This window comes from Thunnus maccoyii, chromosome 15, assembly GCF_910596095.1.
Source record: "Thunnus maccoyii chromosome 15, fThuMac1.1, whole genome shotgun sequence".
NCBI lineage: Eukaryota > Metazoa > Chordata > Actinopteri > Scombriformes > Scombridae > Thunnus > Thunnus maccoyii.
In genome coordinates, this window is record NC_056547.1 from 8,219,530 (window position 1) to 8,233,399 (window position 13,870).

Here is a 13,870-nt window from a genome sequence, read left to right on the forward strand (position 1 = left end):
TGAAATCCTGACGCTCAGGAAAGAGAAGAAGAATCTGTCCGAGAGGCTGACGGAGATCTCCATCCAGCTGAGCAGAAAAGAGACTGAACTCCTCCAGAGCCAGAAAACTTGGCAGAACAAGTGCGACGCTCTGGAGGAGAAACTCACAAAGGATCTGGCTGAGAAAGAAGAGACCTGGGAGGCCAGAGTTAAACAGATGGAGGAGAAGAAGAAACTGGAGGAAATTTGAAAAAGAAGAAGATGTTCAGATGTTCCTGGTCTCGCAAGAAGAAGGCGAAGACAGACAGACAGAGGAGGAAAAAACAAAGAAGGAAAAGAAAGAAAAGAAACAGACAGAAAAAGAGGAGAAGACTGAGAAGAAAAAAGCTTTTTGGAGCTGGATGTAGAAGAAGAAGAAGTGTGACAGCGACAGTAACGTGGAGGAAGCTGCTGGTTGTTCAGCACAGGCCGGACAGCAGTAGCTCCCTCTTCCTCCCCCCTTCACCTCTCCACCCTCCCTCCATCTCACTCTCTCTATCCTCCCTCCTTTCCTCCCTCACCCCCACCCTCTCTCCAGTCCTCCCTCTATCTTTTCTAACCTCCTTCCCTCTTCAGGGCGGCACATTGGCTCAGTTATCAGCACTGCAGCCTCCCAGAAACACCTCCACCTGACCAGCTGCTTATTTCTGTGTGGAGTTTGCGTGTTCTCCTCGTGTCTGTGTGGCTTTTCTCCCAGCACTCCAGTTTCCTCCAACAACACAAATACATGCAGGTTAGGCTGATTGGAAACTCTGAATTGCCCCCGAATTGAACAAAATACCTGATTAAAATTCAAATATAAAAAAAAATTTGATAGTGTCTGCCTCCATAAATAAGAACATATCACTACAAATATATGACTTTGTACTGGGAATGTTAGAAAGTAGAGGCTCTCTTATCAAATATTATGTTTCTAAGTTATGATTTAAACAAGATTAAAGCTCCTTTCAGACAGAATGAACATCACAGGAGGAGGTGAGGAATGAAATATTCTCTGTGCTTCTCTTTAATGGTTCCTGACAGCATTTTAACTGTAGGGAAATGACAGGATATGGCCTGTAATAGACATGGACATTCAGCAGGACAGAGCAAAAAGCCAAGAATATCAATACATGTTCATGTTTCACATAAACGTGAATCAACATCATTCAGTGTGACTTCTTCTGCCCTCACTATGTGTGTAGGTGCACAGCTCTGCAGCGAGTTAAACACACTTCCAGTAAAGGTTGAATACAGCAGGTTGGGGCACATATCCACTTGATATGACTAACTCAGACTGCTGACGCCTCATATAAGCTCCACATGATTATTAAATGAATTTTCACACAAAATGACTGTGTGGACACACTGTGGATTTTGGTCCCCATCACTTACATTGAAAGCACAGTTGAAGGGGATCTTTAAACAGCCAGTTTGAACAGGAGGAATGATTACAGATTACTGAGAACCTCTTTCACTGTTCATTTGGGCATCTGACTGTTGTTTTAAGACAGACTTTAAAAATTGTGAACCAGTCCTTTAATATCCTGTTCACTTTTTGTTCTGCTGCCACCAAGGGGCAAAAAAGATGAATGCAGATTTAAGTTGACTTGTTTGATAGATGACATCCACTCCTTTCACTGGGAAATCTTTGGATATGTAAATATTTTTCATCTTGAAAGTTTAACTGCTGGACACAAGATGTCTCGTAATCCACTGAAAAGTCCATTCTCAGTGTTTGTGTGCTGCAGGTTTCAAGTTTCCACATCACACTTGTGTTGTTTCATACTGGACCACGATTGGTTTCCCAAACTAGTGGTAGTGGTAGTGTGATATCACAAATCATGTTTGTAGATACACACCTTATAGTCAGATTTTAGGTGAGCACAGAGAGACTTTTCCCCCTGAATACAAACTCTGCACACACATCATTCAACACAGTGATGCTGTGTAGCTTCACTGTGTTGAATGTAGTAAAATGTAGTTTCTTCAAGATGCTCCACAAAGGAAGGGATCACATGTAACAGATGACAGACACTGATTGCACATAATTTGTGCTAAATATAATCTGACACATTGTTTTTAAAGGGGTCTGCATGGCAGTAAAAATGCATTATTATCTCATTTCAACTGTCTTATTTGTTGTGTTCTCCTGCTCCAGTTCTTTCTTTTCCTGCTGTAGAATATGTTGTAACTAAAGAAACTTGCAACTGAATATATATAAAAAAAGTCAAAAAGACCACAGCAATAAAAACAGAGATTAAAAAAAAATATTCTGCAAACAAAGATTCACAGTAGAGATACATCCAGAAGGGGGCAGTACGTCCACATCTGCTGTACTTCTAAATTTGTGTTCATGAATATGAAATGTTTTGTTACTGACTCTTGAGACTCTAGAGCAGGGGTCAGCAACCTTCAGCGTACAAAGAGTCATTTGAGCCCATTTCCCACCAAATAAAACCCACCTGGAGCTGCAAAATCTGTTTGATCCCTAAAATGACGATTACACCACTTATAGTTTCACTTATGAGTGAATATCTAATTAGGGGTGCATATTTCGCATAAACAAAAACGTATGAATGTATTGTGTTTTCTCAAAAAAACAAAAAAACAATCAGTGGTTTAAGTTAAAATATTCATTCATTCAACATTAACAACTTTTTTGATATTTTAAGGGAAAACATATTTTTGCTAGTTAGTTTGTCAACTTCGTTATGGACAACCTGTCTGCCATTACAGACTGACTAAATGCTTTGCTATTCTGCCATATGTACAATGATTTTTTTAAAGTTATTTTTAAGAATTTAATATTTTGCAGATATAATAGTGATATGCTCATGTAACATACGCCTCTTGCATGTTACATTAAATAAATTAGTTGTGCTTTAAATGGTCACTATGTCTAACAGCAAAATCTTTTAATATAGAATAGAATTTTGTCAGTAATTTTACCTTTATTTAATATTTGTAAGGTGTACATATTTGTGTTATTTTCATTATTTTATGCTGTTATCTTATATTTAATACTTGGCTACATAGTATCCAAGGTAACGATGCAGCTATAAAGCCCATCACCGGGGGAACAAGTCAGACCGGGCTTGTATCCCCCAGGTGAGTGTGTGACTATTAAATGGAAACCTGTAAATAATAATGTATAGCTGACCTGAGATAGACTTTATTACTAATTATAATTATATTGACATTCAGAGTGATTATCTATGTGAACTGATTCATCTGTATCAATAGTGTGTTTGTGTAATCTGTAATATAGTGTTTTTGATCCTGGTCAAGGTTAGACCGTTGGCTCTGTAATTTGTTATTTAACGGTTATTAAGCTTCGTCACAGAAATCATTTATTAGTATTGTAAGTTTCCTTTGATTATGATTTTATTTATGTTAAATAGTTTTACTGAGACCGGGCTTGTATCCCCCAGATCCCGGAGTGCTTGTAAGCAATAAACAGACATCATTGAATCGACATCGGAGCTGTCTGGGTGTCTTCGTTGGAGTCAACTGATGTTACTAACTGTCAGCCGTTAGTCCACCATCATCATCATCACAACACAACGCAGAGACTGTAGGCTGTCACTATTATCAGCGATATAAAGGAAACTTAACGGGGGTATTATAAACTGTGAGGCTAATATAGTCCCCCGTTAGACTCAGCACTGTCATTAAGGTCAGGAGTATTTTTAATCATAAATCTGCCTGACAGGTCATTAAGATAGTTTTAAGATATGTTATGCAAAACTCCAACCTGTGTGGATGTACGATGTACCTCAAAGGAGATCAGAAGCAGCATGCTGAACGGCTTCCCGTGCCTGGTGATCTCCTGAGCTGCCACAAAACTAACCGAAGTGCATGAATTTGTAGACTTCATCCACCTCCTCAAAGTGTTTTTGCTCTGGTCAGTTTTCCGCAGCAGTTCCGAAACTGCTCTTTTTCGATCATCTCCAGCTGGGTATTTTTCAGCGAAAGCTGAGTGTTTGCTTTGGAAATGTCTCTCAAGGTTTCATTTGTTGTTGTTCGCCAATTTCTCGTCAACCATTGCCAACCATTCTCGTCAACAGTAAAAGCATTAAAAGTTCTATTTTCATCAGAAATCTTGATCTTTTTTTAGGATTTTTCCATCGTTAGCTTACCGGGGTAGACCGCTCAAAAAATGCACTTACCTGTTGCCCGGCAACGGCCCGGCAGGTGACGTATATTTCGATCGACAAAATATTAAAACACGTTTTATTTTCATATTACAAGATCACCTAACTCTCCAAAATAACAAATATTACATTAAAATAAACTAACTAAATAAAATAAAATAAATTAAAATTAAATAGCTATTATTTATTGTTTCAAAGCCACAGGGAGCCAGGGCAGAGAATTGAAAGAGCCGCGGGTTGCCGACCCCTGCTCTAGAGAGTCTGACTCTATATTCATTAGTTGCCGTTGTCCACCAGTCCACCAGATGCTCTCAGACTTTTTCTCTGTTTGGTGAAGACTGGACTGAGTAGGAGAGGTGTTACTTCTGTGCTTAAGTTATTTTAATGTATATTTGGTTAAGCTATGCCAGTCAGGGTGCAGAATCATTTCTGATGATGTTCTGTTGTTCACTTTGTTGCTGCAGGTCAGCAAAGACAGACTGGACCTCAGTAGTTGTGCTGAGTAGCAGAGACCTTGTGGCACTGGACTGCTGAGAGAGTCCAGGAGTATCAGGAGCCAAGGGGACCATGCCTCCTTTTGGAGACTCCTCAGTACCCCATGAAGATGAAAAGGCTCTAGACTTCAAGGTGGCTCCTCAGCTGCTCCACCTAAGTGTCATGAGGGAATACAGGATCCGCTGCTGGCTAGCTGGCTCAAAGCTAGCAGACTGGGAGACAGCTGCTCCAGGGAGGAACTGGGAGACCCCAGGGAAACATGGGAGACTGGAATGATGGACTTGGGAGGGCAGGATTTAAATTGTATTTCCACCTGAAGGAAGTCACTTCTTGGGAAAATTCAGGGTCCTTCTTCCAGTAAACAGAAGGTGATTTAAGGAAGTTTGGCTATTCATTTAAAAAGACATCCTGTGTAACTCCAGAATCATGCTAGGAAAAAGGCAAGCAGCGCTGGTGAATGTCTGCTGGGTCCATGACTGCTTGGATCTTTCTGTCAGGGGGAGTAGCAGTAGATGGACCCAAATGCAGGACAAATCAGCCAGAACGAACTGAACAATGTCTCTTTAATAAAGATCCAGATGTGCAGGCACAGAAAAATGGAACAAGACAAAAACAGGCAGAGCAAAACTGAACTGAAACACAGGACTAAAACACTAACTGAACTAAAGAGGAGATGAGGTGCAGGTGGGGAGGTGGGTGGAGAAACTCAAGTGAGGGGAATGAGGGGATAAAACAGGAAATGGGAAAGAAGCTGATAGGCTGGGGAAGATACTGGGAAAAGGGCAGGGCTAACGAAGATGGAGCAGGGCAGGTGAAGAGGGAAGAGTGGAGGGAAAAGCATGCTGGGAACACAAGAGGAAAAACACAGGGCAAACTGAAAACTAAAAACACAGCATACACATGAATATAACTTAAATACACAAGTCACACTGAGCAGAAACAGCACAAACACCTCAACATAACATTGACAACCTTAGCATCCTTAAAGAACTCAAACATACATTGCTGTTGACATAAACATCAGACAACAAGTTTGTCAAGAGGAGTGGCCTGCATGTAACAATAAAATTGGACTAAAAGACAACTGTTGCTCTGAGTTTCAGTTCACTTTCACACATAATATCTATGAGGGTCAGTGTGTAGCAAGCAACAGTCTTCAGTCACATTTCCTGAAGATAAGTGTGAAAGCAAACTTCAGTGTCAACCTGCAGGGCCTACTGCCACTCAGTCCAGTTCAACAAACTGGGAAAAAGTCAGAGGGCACCTGGTGGACTGGTGGAGGGACGTAGAGCAAGACTGGGACAGAACCAATGATACAGGGAAAGGTCAATGGTGAGTCTTAAATACAATTCTGTCTATATATCTATCTATCCACCCATCTATCTATACATGCCAAAGCTTTTCAGAAAGGTACTAAATACTTCCACAAGGTGTTTTCATTTGTTATAACTTGAGTAAAATATGAACTTTTACAGGATAAATGGAAATTTTATCTTCCGCAGTTACACAGATTATTTCAAAAGGACCCAACAGCAGTTTAGTGTTGTGTTCTTTTGTTGCAGAGAAAGCTTCCTCAGTGACTGTCACCCTTTACTCTGAAGTCAGGATCTTGAAAACTCTGCATGATGAGTCACACAGAAGGTAAAAACTAGATATGGAGGTGGTGGTAAATCTACTTGGAGGGGAACGATGACCTCTGACCCTACAGTCAGACCCCAGAGGTCATCATCAGGCAAACAGCCACCAGTCTAAACGAAATTGTTGTTTTTCCAAGAGAAACACGTGTATTCTTCTTCTAAAAGACTGCATCCTCATGTTATCTTAATGTGCTTGAAACCAGCTTTATTGTTGTATCCTATAAATAAGTGTTTCCTGTTTTTACAAAGTAATCCAAGTTTGTGGTTAAACTTCTTTACCAGTTAATCACACGTCATTCGTCCTGTAAGATCCTCTTGATGACCACTTTTAAGTTGATGAAATTGTTTTCTGCAACTTCAGAATTCTCAAATTCATCAGATTTTTTTTCCATATAAATTTGAGCTATATTTACAGATATGCTAATTGAATTGTTTGAGGTAAAGTCTTATTTGTATTTAGTGTACTTTGGATTATAATTGAGGAAGTACGCCTGTTTTACTGCTTCAACAGCAGCAGAAGAGGTTCGTCACACAGGCTTCAGCTGCTGTGAATGAAATATAGACATACTTCCAAGTTTGACCAAACCTTATGGCAAATATAATGTAACTTTAAGTTTTTAATCAGACTGTGTTTGTGCAGCTTAATTTGTACATGCCATCTCATTCTCCTGTTAAATCTCTCCTGTTTTTCCTAACTGTTTCCTGCCAGTCAACAAAGAAAAACAGAAAAATAGAAAGAAAGAAAGAAAGGCAGGCACTGGGTGTGAGGAGATCCACAATTATACCATTAAAGGAGTGAAGACAGGAAGGCGGATAACAAATGAGGAAGTGGCCATGAAGAATATTTTTGAAGTTATCTGACACACAAAGTATCAAGTCTGAAGGTCTCTTTACCTTTTGGTAATTTCTTGTTTTGCTGATTGTTATTTGTATGCAACCAGGAGTGTTTTTAAGTCAAAAGAAATTAAAAGGTGATAAATAGTTTTTATTCTTTAGTTTGAAATCAATCAAATTAAATTATTTCCAAAGTAAAAAGTTTGTAACCATGTTTACATGTTCTTATAGTGATAGCAGTACTCATATAAAGTGTTATTTTTCTGTATCAACTATATGTTTGTTGTTAAGTTGTTATTAAAGATGATTCAAGGCCTGAAATGTGACAAAGTCTGGGAGCAATTTAGAGGAAAGTGTTATAATTTCTCCACCAATTATTCATCCTGGGAAGAGAGCAGACATCTCTGCCGAAGTCATGGAGGAGACCTGGTGAAGATAGACAGCATGAAGGAGCAGGTATAAAACACTGCAGCAGGTTCATGTAGAGCACTGACTCTGTTCTTTTGTATTTTATCACATATTTGTGATTGTGAAGCAGTTAACATGGTGTCTCAGCACAGAAAAGTCATGTTACATATCATCATTTTGGTTTTGGGTGAATGACTCACCACTGAACACAAGGTGTGATTGCTGTGGAAACATTTCTGGGTGACAGGAAGTTTTTCACACAGTGGTGAAATACCAGAGATTAATGTGGAAGCTCACAACCCTGAAGAGAGCAGTGGAGAAAGGTCAACGGTGAGTCTTAAATACAATGCTCTATCTATCTATCTATCTATCTATCTATCTATCTATCTATCTATCTATCTATGCCAAAGCTTTTCAAAAAGATACCGAATATTTCCACAAGGTGTTTTTATGTTATAACTTGAGTAAAATATGAACATTTACAAGATAAATGGAAATTTTATCTTCACAGATTATTTCAAAAGGACCCAACAGCAGTTTAGTGTTGTGTTCTTTTGTTGCAGAGAAAGCTTCCTCAGTGACTGTCACCCTTTACTCTGAAGTCAGGATCTTGAAAACTCTGCATGATGAGTCACACAGAAGGTAAAAACTAGATATGGAGGTGGTGGTAAATCTACTTGGAGGGGAATGATGACCTCTGACCCTACAGTCAGACCCCAGAGGTCATCATCAGGCAAACAGCCACCAGTCTAAACAAAATTGTTGTTTTTCCAAGAGAAAAACTTGTATTCTTCTTCTAAAAGACTGCATCCTCATGTTATCTTAATGTGCTTGAAACCATCTTCAGCGTTGTACCTATAAATAAGTATTTCCTGTTTTTACAAAGTAAGCCAAGTTTGTGGTTAAACTTCTTTACCGGTTGATCACACGTCATTCGTGCCACAAGATCCTCTTGAAAACCAGTTTTAAGTTGATGAAACTGTTTTCTGCAACTTCAGAATTCTCAAATTCATCAGATTTTTTTTCCATATAAATTTGAGCTATATTTACAGATATGCTAATTGAATAGTTTGAGGTAAAGTCGTATTTCTATTTAGTGTACTTTGGATTATAATTAGGAAGTACGCCTGTTTTACTGCTTCAACAGCAGCAGAAGAGGTTCGTCACACAGTCTTCAGCTGCCTGAATGAAATATAGACATACTTCCAGGTTTGACCAAACCTTATGGCAAATATAATGTAACTTTAAGAGTTTTTAATCAGACCGTGTTTGTGCAGCTTTATTTGTACATGTCATCTCATTCTCCTGTTAAATCTCTCCTGTTTTCTTAACTGTTACCTGCCAGTCAACAAAGAAAAAGCCCATGAAGAACATTTTTGAAGAACTTTAAGTTATCTGACACACAAAGTATCAAGTCTGAAGGTCTCTTTACCTTTTGGTAAATTACTTGTCTTGCTGATTGTTATTTGTATGCAACCAGGAGTGTGTTTGAGTCAAAAGAAATTAAAAGGAGATAAATAGTTTTTATTCTTTAGTTTGAGTAAAAGTGAAGGATTTTTACTTTTATCTTTCAATTAAGTTCAGAATTTTACTCTCATCAGTTGGATAAATACTGGCCTTAGTGTTGAAATCTTGACTGTCTTTGGTAGTATTTTTTAATAAAAGATTTTTCAACGATGCAAAGATGAAAATCCAAAATTGCACAGAAAATAATTCAACGTTAAGGTTTCTGCAGGTACAGTAATATGAACATCTGTGTGATCCTCTAATACACCAGTCCTGCAAAAAATGCTACCTTATAATATTCTGTTTCTGTGGAGATTATGTCAGAGAGGTTTTAAAGGACGGGTTCCCAGTTTTTCAAGTCTGTCTTAAAACAACAGTCAGTTTTCAAACGAACATTGAAACAGGTTTTGCTCACTTTAATCATTCCACCTGTTCATACTGGTTATTATAAGATCCTTTCTAAATATGCTTACAATGTAAGTGGGGCCAAAATCTACAGTCCTTGTTTTGTGCAAACATTTATGGAAATGTTTATCTGCTTATATGAGGCTTCAGCAGTCTGAGTTAGTCATATCAAGTGGATATCTGCCACATTTACAGTCTTTTTAGCATCAAAGTCCCCCATCACTTACATTTTAAGTTCATTATGAAGGGATCTTCTAATGGTCAGTATGAACAGGAGAAATGATTACAGAAAGAAAAACATGTTTCAATGTTCATTTGGGCTCCTGACTGTTGTTTTAAGACAGATTTGAAAAATTGGGAATCCGTCCTTTAAGTCTGGCTGCATTATATTGTACAAGTGTGCATGTTATTGTGTCAATACTCTGTACCCAAACTCAAGTCTAATTTACATCTCAGTCTCTTCTAACTGTAATAGGTGAAGCTCTTGACTCCCAACAACATGCAGTGTCAAAAGGAGGGTCAAAGGTCACATCAGAGAGAGTGGCCCTGCTGGTTCTCAGCGCTCTTTTGGTTGCCGCTCTCATTGTTATTTATCGTGTCTGTAAGTTTGTACAGTTTTATCAAAGTAGTTTTACTTTTAGAACAATCAGGTGGCGGATCTAAAATAACTAAACTTACCTGAAAAACTTTAATCAACTCATTTACAGTTTTTCTCAGTTGCTTAAAGCACATTTTCTGAAACAATGTTGCAGTTCTCAAAACACTAAGAAATAAATCACCAAATCATTTTATACTGTGCTGCACTTCAACTGTCCAGCAAAAGACCAACTCAAGATATTTATCTTTATTGTCAAAGTAACTTCATCAATTAGTGCTTCTCTGCCAGCAAATGATGTTTCTTATTGTCTTTGCTCAGGTCAAGACAGTTAAATGTCGAAGGATTTATGACCAGAGTCCCTTTACCTCTATAGTACATGCACACAGGTCACTTATTTCACTATTGATGGAACCTGTATTTAACAAGTCCACAAAAATAAGTACTTGGGCACTTGATTTAATCATTTATTTAATCATTTTGTGATCTCAAATTAGTAATTTGTGCTCTTGATTTAATAATTCAATAATTGTTGTGGGTGTACAACATGCAAGCATGAATTATTAAATCAAACAATACTAATCAGTCTTTTTTTTCATTTTGGAGACATGCATAATCTCATTAACACACACTAACCCAACAGTAAAATCAAATATCCTTTACAGCCAACTGAATGTGACCCATGAAATCTTCTGATACAAAAGTCAAGATTTACAGTGAATTGTGTAACTTAAAATAATGCCTGTGAAGATTCACACAATGAACATAAACTCATCTAAAAGGAACAAAGTTTCTAATGAAACAGTAGAGTGATCCGCTTAACATAATTGTACTTTTGAATGATGTGTAAAAGCAACAATAAATGCATACTCTGATGCTAGAAAACCTGTGAATTGAAGAATTTCATTTTTTAAGAGTTATGAAATTTATCATTATAGAGTTATTTGTGCCAAAGCTACTGAGAAAAGCTGTAACATTAGTGAGTTTTGTTTTTCAGTGAAACTAGATTGTCATCATTGCTCATTATCAAGCACTGATTAACAAAAAGAGGTGTTTCTTTTCCCCCCATCAGCTATGGACATGCAAACCAAGGAAAGTCTCCAAATGCTGAAAACCAAGTACGAAGATGTACAAAGACATCTCAATGGTAAGACTGTCAGAGTTTGGGTTTGTAAATGTTGACAAACTAATGCAACACAAAAATGTCATCTTAAAATGTGAGGTTTTGGACTTAACTTGACATTACAGCATCATACCTGCATCAAAAAGAGATAGAAGACAGACAGACCTTATCATAGGCTCCTGTCCATTGTGTAACACTTCTCTCACTTGCACCATGCATTCTAGCCACTGAGAGCTCTACAATGATCACATTGAGAAATGTGTTCAGCCATTGTGTTCATGTAAGTGTGTGAGGAAGTTGCCGGTGGAGAGCCAACATCTTCTTAGCTGCGGAGCTTGGATTGTCCTCCTAACTTCAGTAGGCCAATGATCCCAGTTATTAATGTATTTTTATGTAATTGCTCTTTCTATGTTGACAATAGTGTGAACAGTTTTGTTAACACAACTGAAATTGATTTTCTAAATTATTTTCATAACAGACAGGCTCTAATAAGTAATGCATTTTCCCTTCACATTTGTTCTCTGATGCTGTTACACCCTCTAATAATACTACAAACAGACCCAAACACAAACAACAGATACAGTCAGTCAGATGGGATCTATTTTATTATTTATTTTGCATCAGCTCATACTGAATGTGTCAGTAAGTTGCAAGGTAGGTGCCTTGCTCAAAGGCAGCATGTTGTATCTATGAAGGTTCATTAATTTGTTCTAATTGTTTCAGCTGCTCTCAGATTCAAACTCTTCCTCCTCAAAGTTTCTGCTGCCCCCAAATTACACAAATATAAACTTGTTAAACCTCACTGAAGTCTTCATGAGAATCTCTTTAAAGGTGATTCATGCCTGAAATGTCAGAGAGGCTGGGAGCAACATTTCTAAATAAGAATGATGAAAGTGACATTTCTTTTTTATCCTTTCTTTTTCAACAGAGACACTCTCTAGAAAGATGGTGCCACCTTCCTGTCCACAACCTCCTGAAATAATACCAAGTAAGTTATGGATTCTTCCTTCACACTTTTTTAACCTCTGATGCTGATTATAGAAGCTATAATAGATTGACAGGTAACAAAAGTTAGATAAACAGTTATTTGTTCCACCTGACTCAATTCCTTGCTGTAATCTCTTCAAAGATGATTCATGCCTGAAATGTGACAAAGGCTGGCTGCAACGTGGAGGGAAGTGCTATTATTTCTCCATCACAACTTCATCCTGGGAAGAGAGCAGACGTTACTGCCGAAGTCACGGAGGAGACCTGGTGAAGATAGACAGCTGGGATGAGCAGGTATAAAACACTGCAGCAGGTTCATGTAGCACACTGACTGTGTTCTTGTGCATTTTATCACATCCTTATGTTTCTGAAGCAGTTAACATGGTGTCTCAGCACAGAAAAGTCATGTTACATATCATCATTTCACCAACTTTTCCTCTTCAGATATTCTTGACAAAGGAACTGAGTGACAAAATGAACTATCATGAGGACAAGTTCTGGATCGGACTGACAGACTCAAAGGAAGAGGGCAAATGGTTTTGGGTGGACGACTCACCACTGAACACAAGGTTTGATTGTTGTGAAAACATTTCTAAAAATCAAAAAAATCTAATCAACTCGTTTTTATTTAGCCAAGTCTTTCTGTTCTCCATCCTTTAGTTTGTCTTTCTGGCGAAAACGTGAGCCGGACAATTGGGACAGGGAAAATCCTAAAGGAGAGGACTGTGTGAGGATGGGAAAGAAAGGAAGACCTGCAGAGCTGAACTGTTGGTCTGATAAATCCTGTGACGAGCCTCAAAGAATTATTTGTGGGAAACAAGCAGAAAAAGGATTTAGTAGGGTTATGTGTTTCTGAAATCCAGTTGAGCTCAGACTTCTCAGTCTATTTACAGTTTTTATCAGTTGCTTTGGCACAATTATCAAATAAAAATCATGATTCTTACAACACAGTGTGCTATTCTCAAACCTGCAGTTCATTTTCTCACAACTGTATTCACATTTCTTGTTTGTCATTTCAAATATATGAGTCCAAATATGTTCAGATGATCCAGTGATGCATTGAATTAGTGTCTCTACTCTCACGTCTCTCTACTGAACAGTATAACTGTCAGACATGAACATCAAAATGTTCATTGTGTGCAGCAAACTGTCCAAACTTTTCAAACATACATGTGTCATATATTTCAAAAATATAATAATAGATGAACATTTCAGTTCAAGTGGTAAAATGTTCATCATGACAGACAGTGATTGTGCATAATTTGTGCTAAATATGATCTTACATATTGTTTTCAAAGGGGTCTGCATGGCAATAAAAATGTATTATTATCTCATTTCAACTGTCTTCTTTGTTGTGTTTCCTGCTCCAATTAGTACAGTAGTAGTACAAAACTTTTTCTTTTCCTGCTGTAGAATATGTTGTAACTAAAGAAACTTGCAACTGAATATATAAAAAAAAAGGTAAAAAGACCACAGCAATAAAACAGATTAAAAAAAATATTCTGCAAGCAAAGATTCACAGTAAAGATACATCCAGAAGGGGGCAGTACGTCCACATCTGCTGTACTTCTAAATTTGCATTCATGAATATGAAATGTTACATATTGTCTCATATTAATTAAAAATAGACCAACATCTCATCTAGCTAAAACATAAAAACATCCTCCTCCTCCTATACTAGACATTGACCTGGAAGTTCACAACCCTTAACAGAGCAGCGGGGTGT

The 13,870-nt window shown here is 37.8% G+C and overlaps 1 protein-coding gene and 1 long non-coding RNA gene across 4 annotated transcripts; both read left to right on the forward strand.

The window, feature by feature from the left end:
- The first annotated feature begins 3,387 nt into the window (after positions 1–3,387).
- LOC121912713 lies at positions 3,388–6,297 on the forward strand. Of its 2 annotated transcripts, none has more exons than XR_006100136.1 (3): positions 3,388–3,904; positions 4,619–5,981; positions 6,212–6,297. It is a non-coding gene; the product is annotated as an uncharacterized LOC121912713 (long non-coding RNA). The 2 variants fall into 2 exon arrangements; XR_006100137.1 differs by having other exon boundaries at positions 3,388–3,676.
- Positions 6,298–7,833: 1,536 nt separating this feature from the next.
- On the forward strand, positions 7,834–13,478 carry LOC121912700 (CD209 antigen-like protein E). 2 transcript variants are annotated; one of them, XM_042435033.1, is made up of 8 exons: positions 7,834–7,858; positions 8,092–8,170; positions 9,915–10,040; positions 11,107–11,181; positions 12,086–12,145; positions 12,287–12,438; positions 12,589–12,713; positions 12,805–13,478. In XM_042435033.1, exons 2-8 carry the CDS (start codon positions 8,152–8,154, stop codon positions 12,998–13,000), a joined length of 753 nt encoding a protein of 250 aa, XP_042290967.1. In that variant the 5' UTR covers positions 7,834–7,858; positions 8,092–8,151; the 3' UTR covers positions 13,001–13,478. The 2 variants fall into 2 exon arrangements, with proteins under 2 accessions (XP_042290967.1, XP_042290968.1); XM_042435034.1 differs by lacking the exons at positions 7,834–7,858; positions 8,092–8,170 and adding an exon at positions 8,901–8,966.
- Positions 13,479–13,870: the final 392 nt, after the last annotated feature.

Bases quoted from the DNA above. Each gene is read 5' to 3' on its own strand.
- LOC121912700 (XM_042435033.1), top strand. The intron at 10,041-11,106 runs GTAAGTTTGTAC...TCCCCCCATCAG, and splicing joins CATTGTTATTTATCGTGTCT to CTATGGACATGCAAACCAAG. The intron at 11,182-12,085 runs GTAAGACTGTCA...CTTTTTCAACAG, and splicing joins TGTACAAAGACATCTCAATG to AGACACTCTCTAGAAAGATG.